The sequence below is a fragment of the Macaca thibetana genome, chromosome 3, assembly GCF_024542745.1.
Source record: "Macaca thibetana thibetana isolate TM-01 chromosome 3, ASM2454274v1, whole genome shotgun sequence".
In the NCBI taxonomy this organism is placed as follows: Eukaryota; Metazoa; Chordata; class Mammalia; order Primates; family Cercopithecidae; genus Macaca; species Macaca thibetana.
Window position 1 is genome coordinate 63,460,695 of NC_065580.1, and position 21,939 is coordinate 63,482,633.

At 34.7% G+C, this 21,939-nt stretch overlaps 1 protein-coding gene across 1 annotated transcript in view; it reads right to left on the minus strand.

Moving 5' to 3' along the window:
* SEMA3A (semaphorin 3A) overlaps window positions 1-21,939 on the minus strand; it is a 535,871-nt gene that overhangs the window by 154,621 nt on the left and 359,311 nt on the right. Inside the window, exons 5-6 of the mRNA XM_050785247.1 lie at window positions 11,632-11,789; window positions 4,963-5,025 (exon numbers count right to left, since the gene is read on the minus strand). Coding sequence (XP_050641204.1) covers window positions 4,963-5,025; window positions 11,632-11,789 — 221 coding nt within the window. The remainder of the gene's footprint in view (window positions 1-4,962; window positions 5,026-11,631; window positions 11,790-21,939) is intronic.

The window sequence follows — 21,939 nt, forward strand, 5'->3', positions numbered from 1 at the left end:
ACTCACACCTATTCTTGTGGTTTTCAGTATTACAGGAGCCCTTTGAAAGGAATTATTGTCCATAAGTCACAGCTGACTATTATTTACTCAAGATACAGTGCAGAATTTCCATCAAACTCTCCTTGTGTCACTTTGGAAATCAGGTGTCAAATGAAAGAAAAAGTCTCTTTCTTCTTAATATTTATTTCTTACTGTTTATTTAAATCATTGTTAAAAATAATAATGTTATTTATTTTCTTATGTTTATTAAGGAAGGGATGGTACAAATCCCAGGAGCCATCCAATAGCTATTTCTAAAATCATATATTAAGAAAGAAATGCAAAAATTGCATCTGTAAATTAAAGTCCAAAAATAACCAATGAATGCCATGAATCATCTTGAAGTGCACAAAATATGTAAACTGAGGCATTACTTAAATGAGGTTAACTGAAAATGAAAATAAATTTTAATAAAATTCTAAGTGAATAAAATATACCTTGCATAAAAAAAGTATGAAAAGCAATATTAAAGGATCTATAAGGGTTATCAGCAAAATAGCATGAAATATATTTTAATGTTGAGTAGAGCTGGAAGAAAAATATATTTCTCCTTGAAATAAAATATATAAAAACTTCTGTTTTCCTTTCACTATATAAATCTTAATGGAGAAAAATCAAAATCTCGATTTAATGCAGAAATACCAAAACACAAATATTTTATAATGTTACAATTAATTAATTGATTTTTGAAAACATTAGTAAGGCAATATTATCACACCGTCGCACTTTTAAAAATGTGTGTCTCTCTATGCACCTCTATCATAATGATTTATATTTTTTCAGGATCCTTATATACAAGGTGCTGTGAAATGATCTGGTGTCACTCTATCAGATTCAGCAAACTCCATGTCTTAGATCCTTTTAATTAATTTCCATAAAATTCGAAAAAAAATTTAGTAAGCGTGGAAAAATGCAGTGAAGTTGCTTTTCTTCTTTGAAAGTATTCTTGACCAGCCTGGCCAACACGGTGAAACCCTGTCTCTACTAAAAATACACAAATTAGCCGGGTGTGATGGTCACCTGTAATCCCAGCTACTCCAGTGGCTGATGCAGGTGAGTCTCTAAAATCATGATTAAGTGATTAAGTTATCCTCCACAGGGCATTGTGGATCATGAGTTTATTGCGGCTGCTGAACTAACTGCATTTGGGCTAACCACAAGAATCCCTTAGTTGTTTGTGTTAATAATAGGGAGAGAGAGGCAGAGATAGAGAGGGAGAGAGAGGAGAAAGTTCCATAAAAGATGTGGGAAATGCCTTGAGGTGAATAATTTTAGAAATCACAATCACAAACTACATCTGCTATCTCAGCCATTGAATGAGTTGATCCGATTATGAAATCAAATATGCTTGATTGGGTTGATTCATTCGTGAAATCAAATAAAGCTTCAGTTTGTATTATAATATGCAGATAATTTGTAAGATAACTAGATAAGCATGGTTATTACCTTCAACTTTCAGACCAAATCAGATTCAGAACAACGAAACACTGCAGTGGTCACGACCGTTAAGGAGTATTGAATTAATTTCATTAACAATGTTTTCACTTAGAAATTGTCCATACTACTCTATTACATATACTAATAATAGCAATAATGACTAACATTATATTTATATTGTTAATTATTAATATCTCAGTTACATAATATTTTGTATGGGTTCCTTTGAGCCTTACAGGAATTCTGTGAGTTAGTTATTTTATTTTACTTTTTCTTTGAAAGAGTCTCGCTCTGTCGCCCAGGCTGGAGTTCAGTGGCATGATCATGGCTCACTGAAACCTGCACCTCCCGGGTTCAAGCGATTCTCCTGCCTCAACCTCCCCAGTAACTGAGACCATGGGCACGTGCCACCACGCCTGGCTAATTTTTGTATTTTTAGTAAAGATGGTGCTTCACCGTGTTGGCCAGGGTGGTCTCGAACTTCTGACCTCAAGTGATCCATCCTCCTCATCCTCCCAAAGTGTGAGGAATACAGGCACGGGCTACCATGCCTGGATGAGTTGATTATCATTATACTTACACAGTTGATGAGCCAGAAAAGGTAATATATTTGTTGAAATCTATTACTTATCATCTGTGTGTTAATGGACAAGTTCAAATCCAAATATTCCAATTGCTATCAAAACATCATCAGGGACACTGAAATTTTGATCTCAATGTCTAGAATAGTACCCAAAACATGCATAAATTTTTGAATGTAAAGATTTTTAATGAAGAATCTGAATCATTATATTTCCTGATCAAGCATAGGAAATCATTCTATTTTCTGATCAAGATCAAGAAAATGGGATAACTATATCTGCCTCATAAAGCTATTGTTGAAACTACATTTACTAAATGCTAGTTATCATAGTAATTAGTAGAGGAAAGATTCGATTTTAACAGAAAGGGAGAAGTTTGCATTTTCAAAGGTAACAGCTGTATATAGGTAAATTAGCCATTTCTATCATCCTCAGGTATTATCTCACTGAATATTTTAACGTAATTTGTTCATGGTAAATGTAGCTTTTTGATGTTAATAGATTTTCGTTTGTTCAGTTATACTTTTAGCCTTATATTATTGAAGATTTTTCTACTTTTCAAATAATTTCCACAAAAACTATTAGAGTTGTTTCTCACAGTGATATATATGTTGTCTCACTTAATAGATGAGAAGCTAAAGGCCAAAGAAAGTTAGCATACTTGCTCACTATATTCATGAGTCAGTAGGAGTATCAGCACAAAATTCTCAACCTCTCTGGGTTCTTATTTCATTGTGTTTTCTATTTACTCCTTTCCAAAAGTTTCAAATTATGCATCAGCTAGGGATAGTATAAAATTTGATAGAAGAACACACTTTTTTTTGATCCACTGTTACATAACCAGAAAAACATTTGCTGTACTATAAAAGTGTGAAGTGACTTTCAGTTGACAGGTTCTCTCCCTACCTAACTCTAGTCAGACTCCCCTGAACTCTCTTCACAAGAAGGCCCTGACTGTCTGATTTCCATGTTCATCTCTGCTTGGTCCAGTTTTCACAAGAATCCTGTTTAGTCAGTTTACAGAAATTCTCCCATCGTTGATACGTGTGATCAAATTCCTACCCCACTGCCCTACCTCACTGTCAATATCTTATCACCCTGGCCTGCCTTCAGTAATAATCCTATCTAATCGATTTACCCACGATTCCCATTACTCCGATGTTTCCTCTGGGCAATTTTCCACCCACTGACTCCCACTTTGCTTCTTAGCTATAAATTTCCACTTATCTTTGTATTCAGGATATCCTGTATTAAACTCAATCTCTTACCCCCATTACAAAACTTCATTGTAGCAGTACCCCTGAATAAAGTCTGCCTCACCGTCTTTAATACGGGTCATGAATATTTTAACATAATAACTATATATATAATATGCAATTTTCAAGGATGAATTTCCCGTGTTTGCTAATGTATAGGTATTAAAGATGGGGGATACCTTTGCTTTGTGATCTTCTACCTAACTTCCTTCACCTATAGGCAACATTGCTGCTAGATTGAGTCAGTCTTTTCCCAGGAACTCAGATTCCAACTCTAAATCCTTCTAAACATATACATCATTGTAGGCAGCTGTAACAAATCAATCAAGTTGTCCCTTGAAAATATCTATGTATCTATACACATATGTACAGTTTGATTTATGTCTTTAGGCAACACACAGAATAAATTTATTCTAAATCCTAATACTTTTAAACACAGATAAAACTTTTAAACATATTGCTTTCTATTTTAGACATCCCCAAATATCAATTAAACATAAAATTATATAAAATTATATATTTTAAAAATTCTGTAATTCATTTTAATTAATTTATTTAAATGATTATAATTACTTTTCATGATCTGTGCAAATACTGGGCTATTCCTCAAACCAGTCACCCACTTAATTTTCCTGACAGTTTACTTTACAAAAAATGGCCTGTGTCTTTTAACAATGGTAAAAACATTATAGGGATTTCTTACTATTCATCTTTCACTCCAGAGTGCCTAGGACAATTCCTATTACATGGTCCTTTTCCAACCCATATTTATTTAAAGGATGAGTACATGGAAGGAAAGGAGAGAGGAAGAAAGAAAGGATGAAAGAAAAGAAAAAAGATGGAGAAAAGGAAAAGGAAAGAAAAGAGATTAAAGGAAAAAAATGGAAAGAAGAAAAAATAGGTAATTTAATTATGACTCAGAAATGGAAACATTTCATAGCATTTCAAGAAGAATTCAAGGGGAATTAACATAAAAATCAACCTGTGGAAAGAACTTGACTTATTGAATATAAATATGTATGCTACAAAATCACATTTTGTTAATTAATTTTTGCATATATAAACAGCCAAAAAGACCAGATTTTTGCTTTAAGGAATATTATTTTTACATATATTCTATACATAAATCTGTCAGTGTTCCAAAATTGAATGCTATCATTTTATTTCTCGAGTGATAAAGTTTAAAAGTAAAATGTGGTGCTTCATAGAACACTAAACAAAAATAGATGACAGAGTAATAAATTACTTATGTCATTACTACAGGTAGAGCATCCCTAATTCAAAATCCTGAAATCTGCAATCCTCCAAAATCTGAAATTTTTTGAGCACCCACATGACCCACAAGTGGAAAATTCCACACCTAACCTCATGTGATTAGTCACAGTCAAAATGCAGACACACAGCAGAGTTTTTTCAGCATCCCTGAGGGGAAAATAAAATTACCTTTAGGTATACCATGTATAGGAAAAATAAATACATCTTGCTTCTAGTCTTGGGTTCTATCTGAAAGATATCTTATTATATATATGAAAAGATTCTAACCCCTTCCCCACCAAAAAAGAAAAAAAAAAATCAGAAATACTTTGTTCCCAAGCATTTTCAATGAAGCATACTCAACCTGTATAATAATTTAGTAGGTTAATGCTTACCAGGATGTCTTTTCCAGCCCACTTGCATTCATCTCTTCTGGTGTAAGATACTGGCCACACAATCTAAGGACAGAGAATAAACATTGTTTTATGTCAACTAAGTTGTCTCAGAGATCCAACACCATATAGTCTTTTAGATGACATTGGGGCAACTGAAGTAAAGAAAGTTTCGTAAAGACTCTTTCAGGAACCTTTCACTTTAGATCTTCCAATGGCGTCAGTTAATTGGTGTGAACATAAGTCACTGATTCTCCATCTACCCAATAGCCTTTGCTGTATAAAAAAGTTGAGCAAGAGAGAAACTGACGCAGACAATAGATCTAAGCCGTGCAGTGTGGCAAGAACTGGCACACAGATTGGGAAAGGGAGATCTTCTTGAGAGGATGTGAGAATTTAGTGAAGAGAAGTAGAAACTGGCATAGAATATGGCTCAGATTTTTCTAAATTGGCCTTTATCATGAAATAGTGATTTTGTAATTTTAACATTTGGGTGCTTTGGATACATTTCTCTGAAACAAATCTCAGCATGACATTTTAGAATAAGTAACTGAAAGGATTAAAAAAAATACTTAGAATGGAAACTTCTCTTTTTTCTCCTCTTTACTGTTTTTGTTTTTTTTTGGAAAGGGAAAATATTTATAAGTAACATGGTATATGCTAGAGAAATAAAGGTAGATTGAAGAAGCAAATAGATAGCTCTAAAAACGATTACCCTCTCTAATGTGGGCTAAAAGACTAGTTGAGAAACAATTATTTGTGTTTTTATCCCTCATATTTAGTCTTCATCCTTCCAGAAAGTCTCATATTGTGTGAATACAGTGACAGTAGTAGATGAACCATGATGTTAGTGGTGGCTTGGAGGACAGTGGATTCATCCCCCCAACAATATTAATCCAAATACTCCTCTCATTTGATTTTAATATAAAATCCCCTGAGCAATTCCAATGACTCTTATCTGTATAGGGGCAGAACAATTTGTTTTTTATTCATTTTTCCTTTCTAGTAATATTATTAATAGTTAATTTCAGTGGGAAAAAAATCATATATAAAAAAACAGAAATGGTGGCACTTAATCATTCGTGTCTGCTGGAAAGCTTTTAGTCTAAAATGACTGATTATCATTCATTTGGGAACCTCTAGATAAATCTTTTTCTTGTTCTGTCGTCCAGGCTGGAGTGCAGTGAGTGACGCCATCTCAGCTCACTGCAAGCTCTGCTACCCGGGTTCACACCATTCTTCTGCCTCAGCTTCCTGGGTAGCTGGGACTACAGGCACCCGCCGCCACGCCCGGCTAATTTTTTGTATTTTTTAGTAGAGACGGGGTTTCACCGTGTTAGCCAGGATGGTCTCGATCTCCTGACCTCATGATCCACCTGCCTCGGCCTCCCAAAGTTCTGGGATTACAGGGGTGAGCCACTGTGCCCAGCTAGAGAATTCGATATAAATGATCATAAACTTGGGCAAAAAATATGATATTCAATCTGGAGAATTGCAAAGCAAAACAAAACACATTTACAAACAAGGATTTGGCACATACTGAAGTAATGTATGATGACTTGATAAATGCATTTCAGGTCCATGTCAAAACAGTATGCCCTAAAAATTATTGGATAGGGATACGCATTCTTTTTTTTTTTTTTTTTTTTTTTTTTTGAAATGCAATCTCACTCTTGTCACCCAGGCTAGAGTACAGTGGCTGGATCTTGGCTAACTGGATAGGCGTTCATTTTTAACATTAAGTTCTAAATTTGAGTATTCTTTCTATTTTATGTGCTTTCCTTTTCACATTTGCCTGCATATGTAAATTAAAATTATAGTTGATTTGTTCCACAGGCTTTTACAAAGTAGTCATATAAAAAATTCAAGATCAGTAAATGTATTGTTCTTATAATTAACATTACTCTGACTGCTGGATTTCTATAATGATTGCTGGGCAATCCTAGCAGTTGAGTCTTCACATTGGATATGGAAAGGCAAGGGGATCTATTTTTATTTAAGGTTTATAATGTAAGAGGGTAAAACATAACTTTTCTCTAGGGCATAACAGTAATAATATATAACAGTTAAGATTTATTGACTTTCATATTCAACTTTCCAGCTAAATTATGCTGAAATCACTGATTGTTAAAACATATATACGTTTAAAAACAAAGTTACAACATATAAATATATATATTTTAAAAGACAAGTTATTTTCTCATAGTTTCCTAGCTCTTGTTGCTTAATTGTTGAGACAGCATGGACGTCATTTTATGATTCTCTGTGATTCTATTATCTAAGTAAAATATTTATAAACAATAATCTGTATAATATTCATGCTAAAAATTCTTAGACCTAAAAGGGTCTATTAACTTTCTAGAGTTCCAGGGTTAATAATAATAATAATAATAATAACAACAACAACAATTAAAAGTTTAGAAGTCTGACATGAGTAAAATAAATTTTGATGTAGAAATGTTCTTTTGGAGAGCAATTTAATGAGGATAAGTATAAGCCAGTGGAACAAAAGTAAATGTATGTTTAATAGTCTTTTAAGTATTCATTTCCATAAAGAATAATTACTAACATTTTGGTTGGATTTGTTTAACTGTTGGTTGTTGGAATTATCTTTTTATTCTTTGCTCACAAATTTCTCAGTTAACTATCTAAATTTCTTATTCTCATTTTCAAAATGCTTTATAATCTATTTTTTACTTTTTCATCCTTATGCCTCTACACTTCCATTCATGGCAGGCCCATTTACACATGTTAGGTAATAAGCATTTATGCTTTAAAGAGATCGTACCTTTTATCAAAGCCAAGAATCTTTCCACAGTTCTTCCAAACCTGAACATGTGTTTTTGCCTCTGAGAGGGATTTGCCTAGTATTTACCCAAAAGATTACTAATTTACCTTTACTGCTAACCTTGTAAGGTCATCAAGAATTATTAATAACATATCATAAATCTCCTGTAGTGTTCATCACAAAAAATAGGTGCTTAGAAGAAAGCTATTTGAACATTACATATGCTTAGGTTAAAAGGAATATTAAAACACCCCAAATATATGTATAAACAGATCTAATATGTATGTATGTATGTATGTATGTATGTATGTATGTATGTATTTTGAGACAGGGTCTCACTCTATTGCCCAGGCTGGAATGTAGTGGTATGATCACAGCTCACTGCAGCCTTGACCTCCAGGGCAATGATTGTCCTGCCTCAGCCTTTAGGTTAACTGTGACTACAGGCGTGTGCTACCATGCCCAGCTTATTTGTATATTTTTTTTTGTTTTTTTGGTTTTTTTTGTAGCGACAGGATTTCACTATGTTGCACAGACTGGTCTCAAACTCCTAGGCTCCGGCAATCTGCAGGCCTTGGCCTCCCAACCTGCTGGGATTACAGGTGTGAGCCACCACATTCAGCTGATATAAATTCTTAAGTAAATTGGGTTCATTTGTATAAACAATGTGACATAATTAAAATTAAATAATCTGTTTGTAATAAGATGTTTTAAAAATTAGAAATATACCTTTTATTGGGCCGGGCGCGGTGGCTCAAGCCTGTAATCCCAGCACTTTGGGAGGCCGAGATGGGATGATCCCGAGGTCAGGAGATCGAGATCATCCTGGCTAACATGGTGAAACCCCGTCTCTACTAAAAAATACAAAAAACTAGCCGGGCGAGGTGGCCGGCGCCTGTAATCCCAGCTACTCGGGAGGCTGAGGCAGGAGAATGGCGTAAACCCGGGAGGCGGAGCTTACAGTGAGCTGAGATCCAGTGAGCTGAGATCCGGCCACTGCACTCCAGCCTGGGCGACAGAGCCAGACTCTGTCTCAAAAAAAAAAATTAAAATAAAATAAATAAATATACCTTTTATTATTAGTAGAATGATTTTAAACTCAAAGGCAAGCACTATAACAAGAATATCACAATTTTGGACAAATGATTTACCTTGTAATTCATTACTTTAAAATAGTTCATTTTAAGTATATTTGGTAAAAGATACTGTGATATATTCTGAGTGTACAAATGGCTATAGAGTTTTTCTTAGATATAAAATGGTAAATTTTTTATTTTATAATTTGATTATTTTCAGTTTTAGAAATAATGGAATAGTTTAACCACATTCAGAATATATAGTCACAGAAAAATGTTAAATAAGTTAAATATATAATCTTAGGTATTCTATGCTCATAATGCTCTCTGTCTATAGATATATACATACATGAATATCACAAAATGATAAATTATTATAAATACCTACAATTTTAACTGATACAATTTCCTAAAATCAATATATCTAATATTTCTTAGTTGACTTAGATTTTTTTTTTTTTTTTTTTTTGACAGAGTTTTGCTCTTATTACCCACGCTGGAGTGCAATGGCATGATCTCGGCTCACTGCAACCTCTGTCTCCCAGGTTCAAGCCAGTCTTTTGCCTCAGCCTCCCAAGTAGCTGGGTTTACAGGCGCCCATTACCACACCCAGCTAATTTTTGTATTTTTAGTAGAGACAGGTTTCACCATGTTGGCCAGGCAGGTCTTGAACTCCTGACCTCAGGTGATCCACCAGCCTTGGCCTCCTGAAGTGCTGGGATTACAGATATGAGCCACCGCACCAGATCTGTTTTGTGCTCACTTTAAAAAGAATGGTTTTCTTTTGGTGAAACAACAATAAAAATCTGCTTATTTTATGATATTTTCAGAAGACTAAGATAAATATTTATCATTTCAGAAAAACAAATGAATAACCAATATTTTTAGACAATAGATAACAGGCATTTATTATTATCATCTGAGGGGGCTATGAAATCAGTTGAATTGAAAAATCAAAATAGAAATACCCAAAGTTACTTTTTTTGAGACGGAGTCTCGCTCTGGCGCCCAGGCTGGAGTGCAGTGGCCGGATCACCTCACTGCAAGCCTCACTGCAAGCTCCGCCCGCCACCTGGGTTTTTTAGTAGAGACACGCCATAAGAATCTCGATCTCCTGACCTCGTGATCCTCCCGTCTCGGCCTCCCAAAGTGCTGCGATTACAGGCTTGAGCCACCGCGCCTGGCCTCCAAAGTGATTTTTAAAGCTGGCATATCACAATTCTAAAGTACATTATAAGTGTATTACCATTTTATATGACGCTATATATAATGAATCAAATTTCTTTATGCCGTGGTCAGATTTTTAGTGTTCAGGTAATGAAAGAAAAGCAAACGTCTTAGGTTTATGCTATACTCTATTAAAAATATAAATCAGCTTTGAATTTAAAACTGCATTTTATCCCAAAAGCAACACTCTCCAACCAGAAAAAAAAGCTTGTGAAAATTCTGTTACTTCTTAAAAATCATCACCAAATCTGTTATTGGTTGTGAGTAGTTGGGACATACCAGTTCAAAGCCTACAATATTAAGAAGTAAAACTAATACAAATAGAAACAGACAGGGAGGTATTCCAAAATGAATATTCTACTATTACCTTTATGAAAGCTACTGCATAAAGGCCTTTATTCTTCAGATAATTACTATCAGAAATATTGACTGTGATAAAATGGTTCACTTAGACATACTACATGTAGACTTAATAGCACAATTTTCACTAATTTGTCAATCCATGTTTTTATTTGTTAATCTGTATAGCTTATAAAAGGTCGGGCGCGGTGGCTCACACCTGTAATCCCAGCACTTTGGGAGGCCAAGGCGGGCAGATCACTAGGTCAGGAAATCGAGACCATCCTGGCTAACATGGTGAAAACCCGTCTCTACTTAAAAAAAAAAAAAAAAAAAAAGTATAAAATTAGCCGGGCGTGGTGGCAGGCACCTGTAGTCTCAGCTACTTGGGAGGCTGAGACAGGAGAATGGCATGAACCTGGGAGGCAGAGCTTGCAGTGAGCCAAGATCACACCACTGCACTCCAGCCTGGGTGACAGAGCGAGACTCCATCTCAAAAAACAACAACAACAAAACAAAAACAAACAAACAAAAAAACTGTATAGCTTATTAATGAAATAAGCCAGAAATACTATAAAGAATAAAGATAGAACTTATATCCTGCTGATGTCTGAATGACCACATTTTTAAAAAATCTGATACTTTGATCTTCTAGATCAGGGTTTGGCAAACTCTTTGTTTAAAAGGCCAAATAATCGTTTCTGTAGACCAGTTGATATCCTTTGTAACTACTGAATTCTGCTATTGTAGCACAAAAACAGACACAGGCAATATGTAAATGAATGAGAGTGCTTGTGTTTCAATAAAACTTTATTTACAAACACTGATAGCATGCCAAATTAGGCATGTGGGTAATGGCTAGATAAACTCTTCATTTTCTGGAAATAGAGAAATATAAATTTATACCTACACACATATGCATAGTTCATGAAGTCAATTAAAATGTATTGCTACAATGGTTCAAGTATTTACTTTTATGTAGGAAAAATAGATATGAAAGGATAAGCTGAAGTTCATATTTCTTATACTGATTACTGCAAATACTGTGGTTTCATCCTTGATATTTTTTTAATCTATTGCATCCATTGATTAATTATTGTCATTTTTATTTGCATCAGAAAAGACAAAATATTAATTCAAAACAACTTTCTGTCAGTAATCATGCTTTTAAATAGCTAGAGAATTATCTATGACTTGAGATGCTTCAAAATAACTATAGTGCATATATTAGAATACTGATACCTTTTGAAAATCCTTGATATTAACCAGGTTGAATGAAAATATGTGATCCTTTGCTCCAACATACAGCCTACTCCGTTCCTCATCCAAAAGGAAGGTATGATAACTGGAGCTGTTGGCCAAGCCATTGAAAGTGATCACATTGTTGGATTCCAACATTTCTGCAAGGTAACAAAGCAAAACATTGGGTATTAATGTGAAGCACTATACAAGTATAGACTGTCGGTACATGGTAACCTGACTATATTGACTGTTGTAGCTATCAATCTGTGCTTATTCTTCAGGGTACTAAGAAATATCTTGGAACCGGAACCAAAATGTGTGCATTTTACTTTTTTTTTTTTTTTGAGATGGAGTTTTGCTCTTGTTGCCCAGGTTGGAGTGCAATGGCGCGATCTCAGTTCACCACAACCTCCGCCTCCTGAGTTCAAGTGATTCTCCCACCGCAGCTTCCCAAGTAGCTGGGATTACAGGCATGCACCACCACACCTGGCTAATTTTTGTGTTTTTAGTAGAGACGGGGTTTCTCGATGTTGGTCAGGCTGGCTTCGAACTCCTGACCTCAGGTGATCTGCCCACCTCGGCCTCCCAAAGTTCTGGGATTACAGGCGTGAGCCACTGTGCCTGGCCTGCATTTTATTAAAATGGGAGTTATATTCCTATTTGCTGGTTTCATACTTAACATGGTACAGTCCTAAAGACGAGAGGAAGAGAAATACCTGTACTTTAGTAACAGGAACACTTTCAGATTAAAAATAACATTAAATTTAAGTCCACTTTTGTGTTAAGAAGGTAATTGTTGGCTTCTTAAAGATACGTTTTGCTCAATGCACACACACACACACACACCCACCCACCCACACACACACACACCACCCCCATGAGATAGAATTTTTGAGGATTCTCCAAAACTGTATCTCCAAAACTCTATGTCCTGAATCAGTGCTTTAGATTTTTCGGGTGCACACTTAGTAGGAAACTTTCAGCAGCACACACAAAATGTAGAATGCGATGTGCCTTCCAAAGACAGAAAGCTGCAATGTAGACCTGTTCTAACACCTGTTCCAGCTGTTAACATCAGGAAACATATATTAGTCATGTGACCGATTGCCTTGTTTTATCTATTTGTCCTACTGACCTCTTCATTTTATCATTTTATCATCAAAAATATGATTTCAACAGAGGATAAAATTCATACTCTTTAACTTAACACTAAAGATCAGGTCACTATCATTTCAGTTTAGACCCTATCCCAGTACTTCTCATGTCCTCTATCATGAGGAAAGTCATGCACTGTGCTCATTCACTCCTTGGCCTTTGTTACTATTTTTCCTGACTCCGACAGCTACAGAATAGATCCACGCTTAAAGCTAGTTCAAATGCAACTGCCAAGAAATTCTCAGAGAGCTTCCTGTTACATTTTGCTTGAATTACTCTTATAACCTGCATCCCACTGTCAATTATTGTAATCTTATCTACCAGAATGAACATTCCCTCAGGAAACAGATAATTAATAGCTCATCATGCCTAACTCACATGTTTTTTTCATATTACTAGGTCAACAACGTAAAATGGAATATCTATCTTTTTGTATATTTACCTATCCTATAGGCAAAAATTGTTAACTAATTGTTAAAAGATACTTTTCTCATTTCTTCATGAGAAATAGTATAATACTAGACTGGCCTTACTCCCTACCACACCCCACTCCCCACACACACACAAAAAAGAAGCAGGAGAGGAAGGAAGGGACGGAAGGAGGGAGGGAGGGAAGAAGGAAGGAAGGAAGGAAGGAAGGAAGGAAGGAAGGAAGGAAGGAAGGAAGGAAGGAAGGAAGGAAGGAAGGAAGGAAGGAAGGAAGGAAGGAAGGAAGGAAGGAAGGAAGGAAGGAAGGAAGGAAGGAAGGAAGGAAGGAAGGAAGGAAGGAAGGAAGGAAGGAAGGAAGGAAGGAAGGAAAGAAAAGAGTTTAATTCATGTGAAACACAGCTGAAATAAATGAGAGGGGTTAGTCTCCAGAGAAGAGGGACAGATAATCCACTACATAATATCTTAATTGAAATGGAAGTCATTGGCTGGGCACGGTGGCTCACGCCTGTAATCTCAGCACTTTGGGAGGCCAAGGCGGGCAGATAACAAGGTCAGAAGTTCAAGACCAGCCTGGCCAACATGGTGAAACCCCGTCCCTACTAAAAACACAAAAAATAAGCCGAGCGTGATGGTGGGTGCCTGTAATCCCAGCTTCTCGGGAGGCTGAGGCAGGAGAATTGCTTGAACCCGGGAGGTGGAGGTTGCAGTGAGCCAAGGTTGCACCACTGTACTTCAGCCTGGGTGACAGAGCAACATTCAGTCTCAAAAAAAAAAAAAAAAAAGACATAACATTCATTTCATTGGCACCCCAAAGATTACAACTGATCGATGCTACACTACGCAGAGTCAAAAGACTGAAATTTCAGGCACTCTGAGTTGTGTGAGGATGGAAATGGACTTCTGCCAGAGGCAAGGGCTCTGTCACTGGATATGTTCAGGCCCTGATTGAATGGTCATTAGAAAAGATCTGTTTATCAAATGGATGCCCTTCATCTTTACTTCCAATTCTAAGATCTATAATTCTACCTTAGTTTCAGAGAGGCCAAACTTAAAAAAGAAAAAAAAGCCCACAAACTTAAAAAAAAAAAAAAAAGGCCATCTCGGCCTAAACCAAAAAAATTACATAAAGATATTAAGCAATTAAAGGGTCATGTAAGAGATACAAGAATGGATTTTAATTGCAAATGCATAGAAACTACATAGGGGATCTCTAAGCATTAATTGGAAGAAGTTGTAGGAAAATAAATACTATAGCTATAGATTTTAGAGTTATACAACTATAAGTAAGAACACAAGCATCACCACAGTACTTATTTTTTAGGTGTACAAACGAGGACAAGTTCCTTAAACTCCCTGGCCCCAAGTTTTATAGAAGATGGGGTGAATAATGTATCTTTTAAGAGTTCATGTATCTTTTAAGAGTCACTGAGGTGAAATTAGATAAAGCCTGTAAAAAACCTAGAACAAGCATTTCCTAGTAAGCACTCAATTAAATATTTCCTGTTTGTATAAGTAGAGGTTAAATATTTGTAGGTTGATCTTCTTGACCAGATGTAGCAAATTACAGTCCAGATGGAGTAGACTGAAAACTACATATATAAATATATATGTGTGTGTGTGTGTGTGTGTATATATATAACCTATCTTACTAAGTGTCCTAACTTGTTAACATCAGTAATTTTGTTTGGTAGAGGGAAAATAAGAATAGCAATATGTTCTTTGATTTACACTAATATTAAATGTAATGACATTTTAAGAACAATAAAGTATTCCTTCTTCTTTTCCAATGTATGTATTCTCAATTCTAAATAATAAAAGGAATGGCTTTCTATATCACAGTTCCAAACAATGAAAATACTTTCTCAATTGAAAAATATGTTCTAGGGTGAATTTTGCAAATTAGTTTGGACAGAATTATTGGTCCCTACGTACAGACAATTTATGGAAGTTTTTGGTGGCTTATATTTGAAATCATCATGAAAACAAACCACAGTTTTAAAGTGTTACTTCTCAACAGTTTGATTTTTTAAAAAAGACAATACTTTCCTGGCATATGTGTTAGTAGCTGTTTTCCATTGCTCTCAAATGTGCTTAATTTTGTCTCATTGTTCCTTTCACTCCAAATCCTTTAGATGTTCTTCTCCAACACGAGCTTTTTATATTGCTTTATAACTTAGAGAAGAGTCTTAAAAACAAGTGTCAGTGAACAATACAAATTCTGGATTGCTTAGGTTATATCACTACTTTCCAGTGTGAGATTAAATAGAAATTGGGTGAAATTTTATTAGATTAAATAGAAATGTGGGTTAAAATCAGACACATTTTTTTTTTCCAAATCTAGTTCTCAGATTCTTCAGTAATTTGTTTTCCTCAGTTAATGCATGACTTTGACTTTCCTAGATGTAGAGACAATTAGCTGCATCTGATAGTAAATAACTTTGAATGTACTCCTTCAGCATTTTAAGTCTTTCTTTTGTTTCATTTATGTATCTTACAATGACATAAACTGCTATGGGAAGTATAGTAAAATTCACTAATGTGAAATGTGTAGTATTCTTCTAACTTCTTACATCTTACCTATGCTCCTATTCAGTTAAACAACAATTGTTATTTTTAAAAAACAACCGAAGTTTCTATAAAATTAATTTGACTATGGTGAATCTGAGTAGGACAAAGCTTTTAAAGGGATTAATTCTCTTTGAGTGTAGTTGTTTTTCTCTGGTTGAGAGATTACTTCAACTTCCACACGCTGTGTCGAATTATAAGAGAAGCAAATGTAGGATTGTAATTAAAGATGCCATTTCAGAACACTCTTTAATAAAGTATGTATTCTTAAATTTGGAAGGTGAGTAAAGAAGCATTCTGTTCACTCCAGATTCACCAGAGGATTTAGTGTATTTATGAGTTGCTTAATGACAGCATGGAAAACACACTGACTGTAAAACCAGACAGAGACAGGCAGTTTGTGCTCAATAAGTGCTAATTATTGTCACCATTCTTACTATTATATAATATAAGACAATGAAGATGACAAGCTTTAGTGTATATAGCTGGCAAGGCCAAAAAAAATCAACTTAAATAATTTCAAGTGTAGTGTTGTCAATTATAAATAAATTGTACTCTCTTGTGATGTAGTTTCACAAGATAGAGGAGTCTCATGAAATTCAAGACTCATATATAAAGTCCATTTGACAGATTTCTATTTAAGAGTATGTTACAAAAGAATAAATTATAATTGATCTATAATATGCTACCAGTTAATCATGGGAGAAAAAAACATATTTTATAATGAGTCAATTCCAATTTTTATTCTATTTATCTATAAATGTTCATATTTGCTTTTCCCCCCAGAGTAATCATAATCTCTAATGTATATTTACTTTTGAAAACAAGCATTTGAAGGGAGAAATTCATAGCAATCACTATCAGTCCCACATTTGAGATATTAAAGGTTATTTTCTAAACTAGTGTTCTTCTTATGCATGTGTTTTGTTATATGGAAAGAAAAAACACACTTACACCAAAATCATGCATGATGATTGAGAACACTTACACAAAAATAATAAAAGATGATTCACCCCTACATAACAAAACTCTATGTTTCCTGTTATGTTCTGATTTCCTTTAGGATGAACACAGATTTACAAAGATGGTTACATTACAATGACTGGGTCAGATTCTCAAAAAGGCAATGAAATGAATACAGATTTCTGGTTTGCAGGACTGCCCGGAACTAGAATTTTTATAGTGGGATGAAGAATTCCTGTATATTTGACCTTCAAATCTAGACAATATCCACCCTGTTCTTTATATTTCTGACTTCTGTTACATTTTTCTGTCTCTCTTTTTCCCTTCTAAGTTTGGTAACATGAAAGGTAATAGGACCCCACCAGTTGCTGGACTCAAATGAATTGCCTGTATTCATTGATGGCTTTAGGCTTATGTCCTTTTTCCATGACTTGAACTTTGTCCTTTTCATAGAACAGTCAAAGAACCCATTGAAAGTAGTCAAAGGCTGAGTCTATATGAAGCCAAAACATTTTGGCTACATGATGACCACATCTAGATATTTGTAAATATTGGAAAGTTCAGTAAGGTCCGACAATTTTAGATCCTATATTTTAGTACTTCCTAGATTTTATTTTTAATTTCATAAACCAAAAAAGTTCAAGAATAGAGGCTGAAATAAAGGTTCACAACTTTTTCTTGTACTATAATAACAAAAAAGAAACAAAGGCAAGGACTATTTGCTATCATTGTCATTTCATTAGGAAAAAAAGGAGGGGGGAGCCATTTTATTTTATGAATAAAATGATCAAAGTGAGCAAAGACATGAACAATGAATAATCTTCAGTGATAAATATATTTGCATAATGGAAAAATTCTATTTATTTTCTTTATTTCACCAAGGACTAGTTTCTAACACTTTATTACATGCAAGATTAGGACCTTTCCACAGACTGATGTTTGGCAAATACAGCTCTAAGGTAACTGTGTGGAGGATGAATTCTACTCCTACTATTTCTGGTCACTGCATCTTGTCATTGTGTAGATGGAGCCAATACCAGTGGGGATCTATATGCTTTTATTTATTCGGTGATGCTGAGAATATTCTTTCATTCTACACTGTTTGCTAAGTATTGTTTGAGTCCATTTATTAAAAATTATCTTCTAACTTCTATCGTAGTAAACACTTAAAATATGCATCAAGCTTACACATCCTGATCTGTTACTAAGTTTTGCCTTGACTAGTCTCTCCAGTTGGTGCCAGAGGCCACAGCAATCTATGAAACACAGCTCTACTACCTTTTCCTAGGACATGTTTCCAAGCTCTTCTTCCAACTTTTCCCTTTGCATTTATTGATGTTCTGTACTCTAATGTCTCTATCCACTGAATTTATGCCAGGATTCTCCTCTGCCAGATGCTTATTTTTAGTTAATATGAATAATTGGTTTTACTTGTATAGACTTTCTTTTTTTTTTTTAACATGTATTTTAAGTTCAGGTTACATGTGCAGGATGTGCAGGTTTATTACATAGGTAAATGTATGTCATGGGGGTTGGTTGTACAGGTTATTTCATCACTCAGGCATTAAACCTAGTACCCATTAGTTATATATCTTGCTTCTCTCCTTCCTCCCACCGTCTACCCTCCAATAAGCCTCTATGTGTGTTGTTGTTCCCCTCTACGTGTTGTTCCCTTCTATGTGTCCACGTGTTCTCATCATTTAGCTCCCACTTATAAGTGAGAACATGCAGTATTTGGTTTTCAGTTCCTGTGTTAGTTTGCTAAGGATAATACCCTCTAACTCCATCCATGTCCCTGCAAAGGACATGGTCTCATTTTTTTATGGCTGCATAGTATTCCATGATGTATATGTACCAAATTAAAATACAAGATGCATGTACCTGAGCTTTGTACAACTAGTAAAGGTTCATTCTCATCCCAAGTCCAACTCCCATACTTCTAGACTCCACACAAGACACAAGTGTCCTAGGCCATGTTGTCAGGGAGATACACTATATTTTTTCTCAAATATGCTTATAAAACTTCAAGGGCAGAACTATATGTTATATGAATTTATTTTTCATTTTGTATATGTGAAAAATATTTATGTAAAGTAAGTTGTTCATAATCTAATTTTATGATTCAGATTTTTATCACTTAACTATCATTCACCTACTAAAGTCAACAAAAACACATTTAGTCCATATTATATATAACATATAGACCTTGACTAAAAACTATGTGGAGTATTAAGAATAATAAAAACTTTTATGCAAACGTAGACAAATACCTTTATAGAAGCAAAACCTAAATCAGTAAAAGCAACAACAAAAAGAGGCTAACTATAGTTAAGGAAGTTAATAGGAGTTCATTCCCATTTTTTTCTCATGAAGAAATTGACTCAGTTAGTTAGGCTATCAGGAATATCCTAGGTCACAGAGCTAGTATGATGTAGAGTTAAGATAACTATTTCCATCTGACATCAAAGGTCTGGGTCTTTCTGTTTTTATCCATAATCACTACTAAGGAGGGTATATTTTGGAAAATACTAAGAACTGATTTTTGAAAAGTTTGTTACCTTTCACTCTCATATAATTTGCTTTAGCTAACAGCTCTTGCATATTTATATTATTTTATTTGCTCTGTACTTGGTCTTTTTACACATTAATAACTTGGTGGCTAATCTTATCTACAACTATGGCTTTCATCACTAGCAGTATTTTGACATGTCTCAAATATATATCTTCCAAGAGATATTTCCCTCCAAAGTCCAAACAAAGGCTTACTGGAAACCTCTATTTAGGTATTGTACAAACATCTCAGAGTCTGCATGACTTAAACAGAATTCACTCCTTTTTCTTCTTTCCATTACTGACATCATCACCTTTCTGCATGTTTTAAATTTGTTGTATCAATCATCACAGACCCATGCAAGTCAGACCCTTCTTTATCATTCATTGATCTGATCCATCACTTCATTTTTGCTTAACACAATAATTTGTCCTGTATTTTCTTTTGCTTACATACTCACTGCCACTGTCCTAATTTAACTCCCCATAATATCTTCCCTCAATTACGGTAATCATCTTCTCACAGAACTTCCTTTCCAGGTTTACACCAACAAACCATGTTACATACTGCCCCCAGAGTAAACTTTCTACAAAACACATGCACTTTCTACTGGTGCAAGATGACAGAGTAAAACCATGTGTATTCTATCCCCTTCTTTTGACTCTCAGGAAAATAAAAAAGATGAAAAGTTTAAGAGGAAAATATACATATTAAATAAAGAAATAACACCAATTGATATCTAATTATTAAGGAAATATTTCAAATATACTGAAACTTGAAACATTTTGATATAAAATACTGAGATCTGGCATATCTCTCCATATATTCCAAGTAGGATAGAATTAGTTAACAAATCATAGAGATTGCATCCACAAACGCTTGTATTACAAAAACACGCTCTAGGAGTCTACACAACTATAAGATTACTGGAACATGCCCATAAAGAGTGGAGGTACAGATCGAACACAGTGGCTCAAGCCTGTAATCCCAGCACTTTTGGAGGCCAAGGTAGGAGGATCACTTGAGACCAGGAGTTCCAGACCAGCCTGTGCAACATAGCGAGGTCCCATCTCTACTTAAAAAAAAAGTTGCTGTGTGTGCTCAGGCTGAGCAGGAGGATGGTTTGAGTCCAGGAATTCAAGTTTGCTGTGAGCTATGATTACAGTGTGAGACCCTGTCTCACGAAAGAAAGAAAGAAAGAAAGAAAGAAAGAAAGAAAGAAAGAAAGAAAGAAAGAAAGAAAGAAAGAAAGAAAGAAAGAAAGAGAGAGAAAGAAAGAAAAAGAAAGAAAAAGAAAGAAAGAAAAAGAAAAAGAAAGAAAGAAAGAAAGAAAGAAAGAAAGAAAGAAAGAAGGAAGGAAGGAAGGAAGGAAGGAAGGAGGGAAGGAAGGAGAGAGAGAAAGAGAGAGAGAGAAAGAAAGAAAGGAGAGAAAGAAAGAAAGAAAGAAAAAAAAAGAGAAAGAAAGAAAGAAAAGATAGAAAGAAAAGAAAGAAAGAAAGAAAGAAAGAAAGAAAGAAAGAAAGAAAGAAAGAAAGAAAGAAAGAAAGAAAGAAAGAAAAGAAAGAAAGAAAGAGAAAGGAAAGAAAGGAAAGGAAAGGAAAGGAAGGAAGGAAGGAAGGAAGGAAGGAAGGAAGGAAGGAAGGAAGGAAGGAAGGAAGGAAGAAAGAAAATAAAAATAAAAAGTGGAGGTATAGGTAAAATATAAAGGCATGGTCATCATCATTATAATCATCATTTCAACTAACATGGGCAAGCCAAGCTAGATACTATTCTAATCTCCCTCTCCCTCTGTCTCTCTCTTTCTCTCTCTCTCTCTCACATACACGCACACTATTTATTGTGTATGCATTATCCTTCTTCTAAAGGATATCACTGTAGGTAAATTAGTATGAGGGCAAAAGTGAAAGGTATGAATACCTGACTATCCCACAGGGTGTTTCTGATGGGGCTTCATGAGAAACACAACAATCACACCAATCAAGATATGAAAAATAATAATAATAATAAATAAAGTGAGGTGTATACCCAGAAGAAAATATATTAAAGATCACAGTGTGTTTAAAGTCAAAACAACAAAAATCATAGGCTGCAAATTCCTCCAGCTCATTTCCTCATTGTCAGAAGGAGGAAACAAGTTCACTAAAATGTAAATGAAGGGCATAGGAAAGAAGAGGAGTTGGCACAAGAAACAGAGGATTAATTCTGGTTGCAAAAGTTACAAACTAAGTAATAATAAAATCTAATTTTTTGAAAGAGATGAATTGATTAATATGATAATAGAAATGAAAGATAAGGAAATAAAACATAAAAATAGAGTTGAATCTACAGACCAAAAAGTTTCTTATAGAAGTAATAATTAATGGAATTTACTAAATAAAGAAAAAATACATTTGGAATTTATGTGGAAAATTGAGTCACGTACAAGGGAGGATATCAGGTGGACCTCATACTTGTTCAAAACAGCATTATTTGTCCCCAGGGAAGCAATTTGCACAAATAACCAAGTGAAAATATCTGTGACACAGCAATTTGTTTTTCAAATGAGAGACGTATCACCAGTCATTCTCAAACAAGTGTAGTTTAAGGAAATAGAGCAAACATTCAAGAAACTATAACAATAACAACTTCTTAATAATGAAATTCAT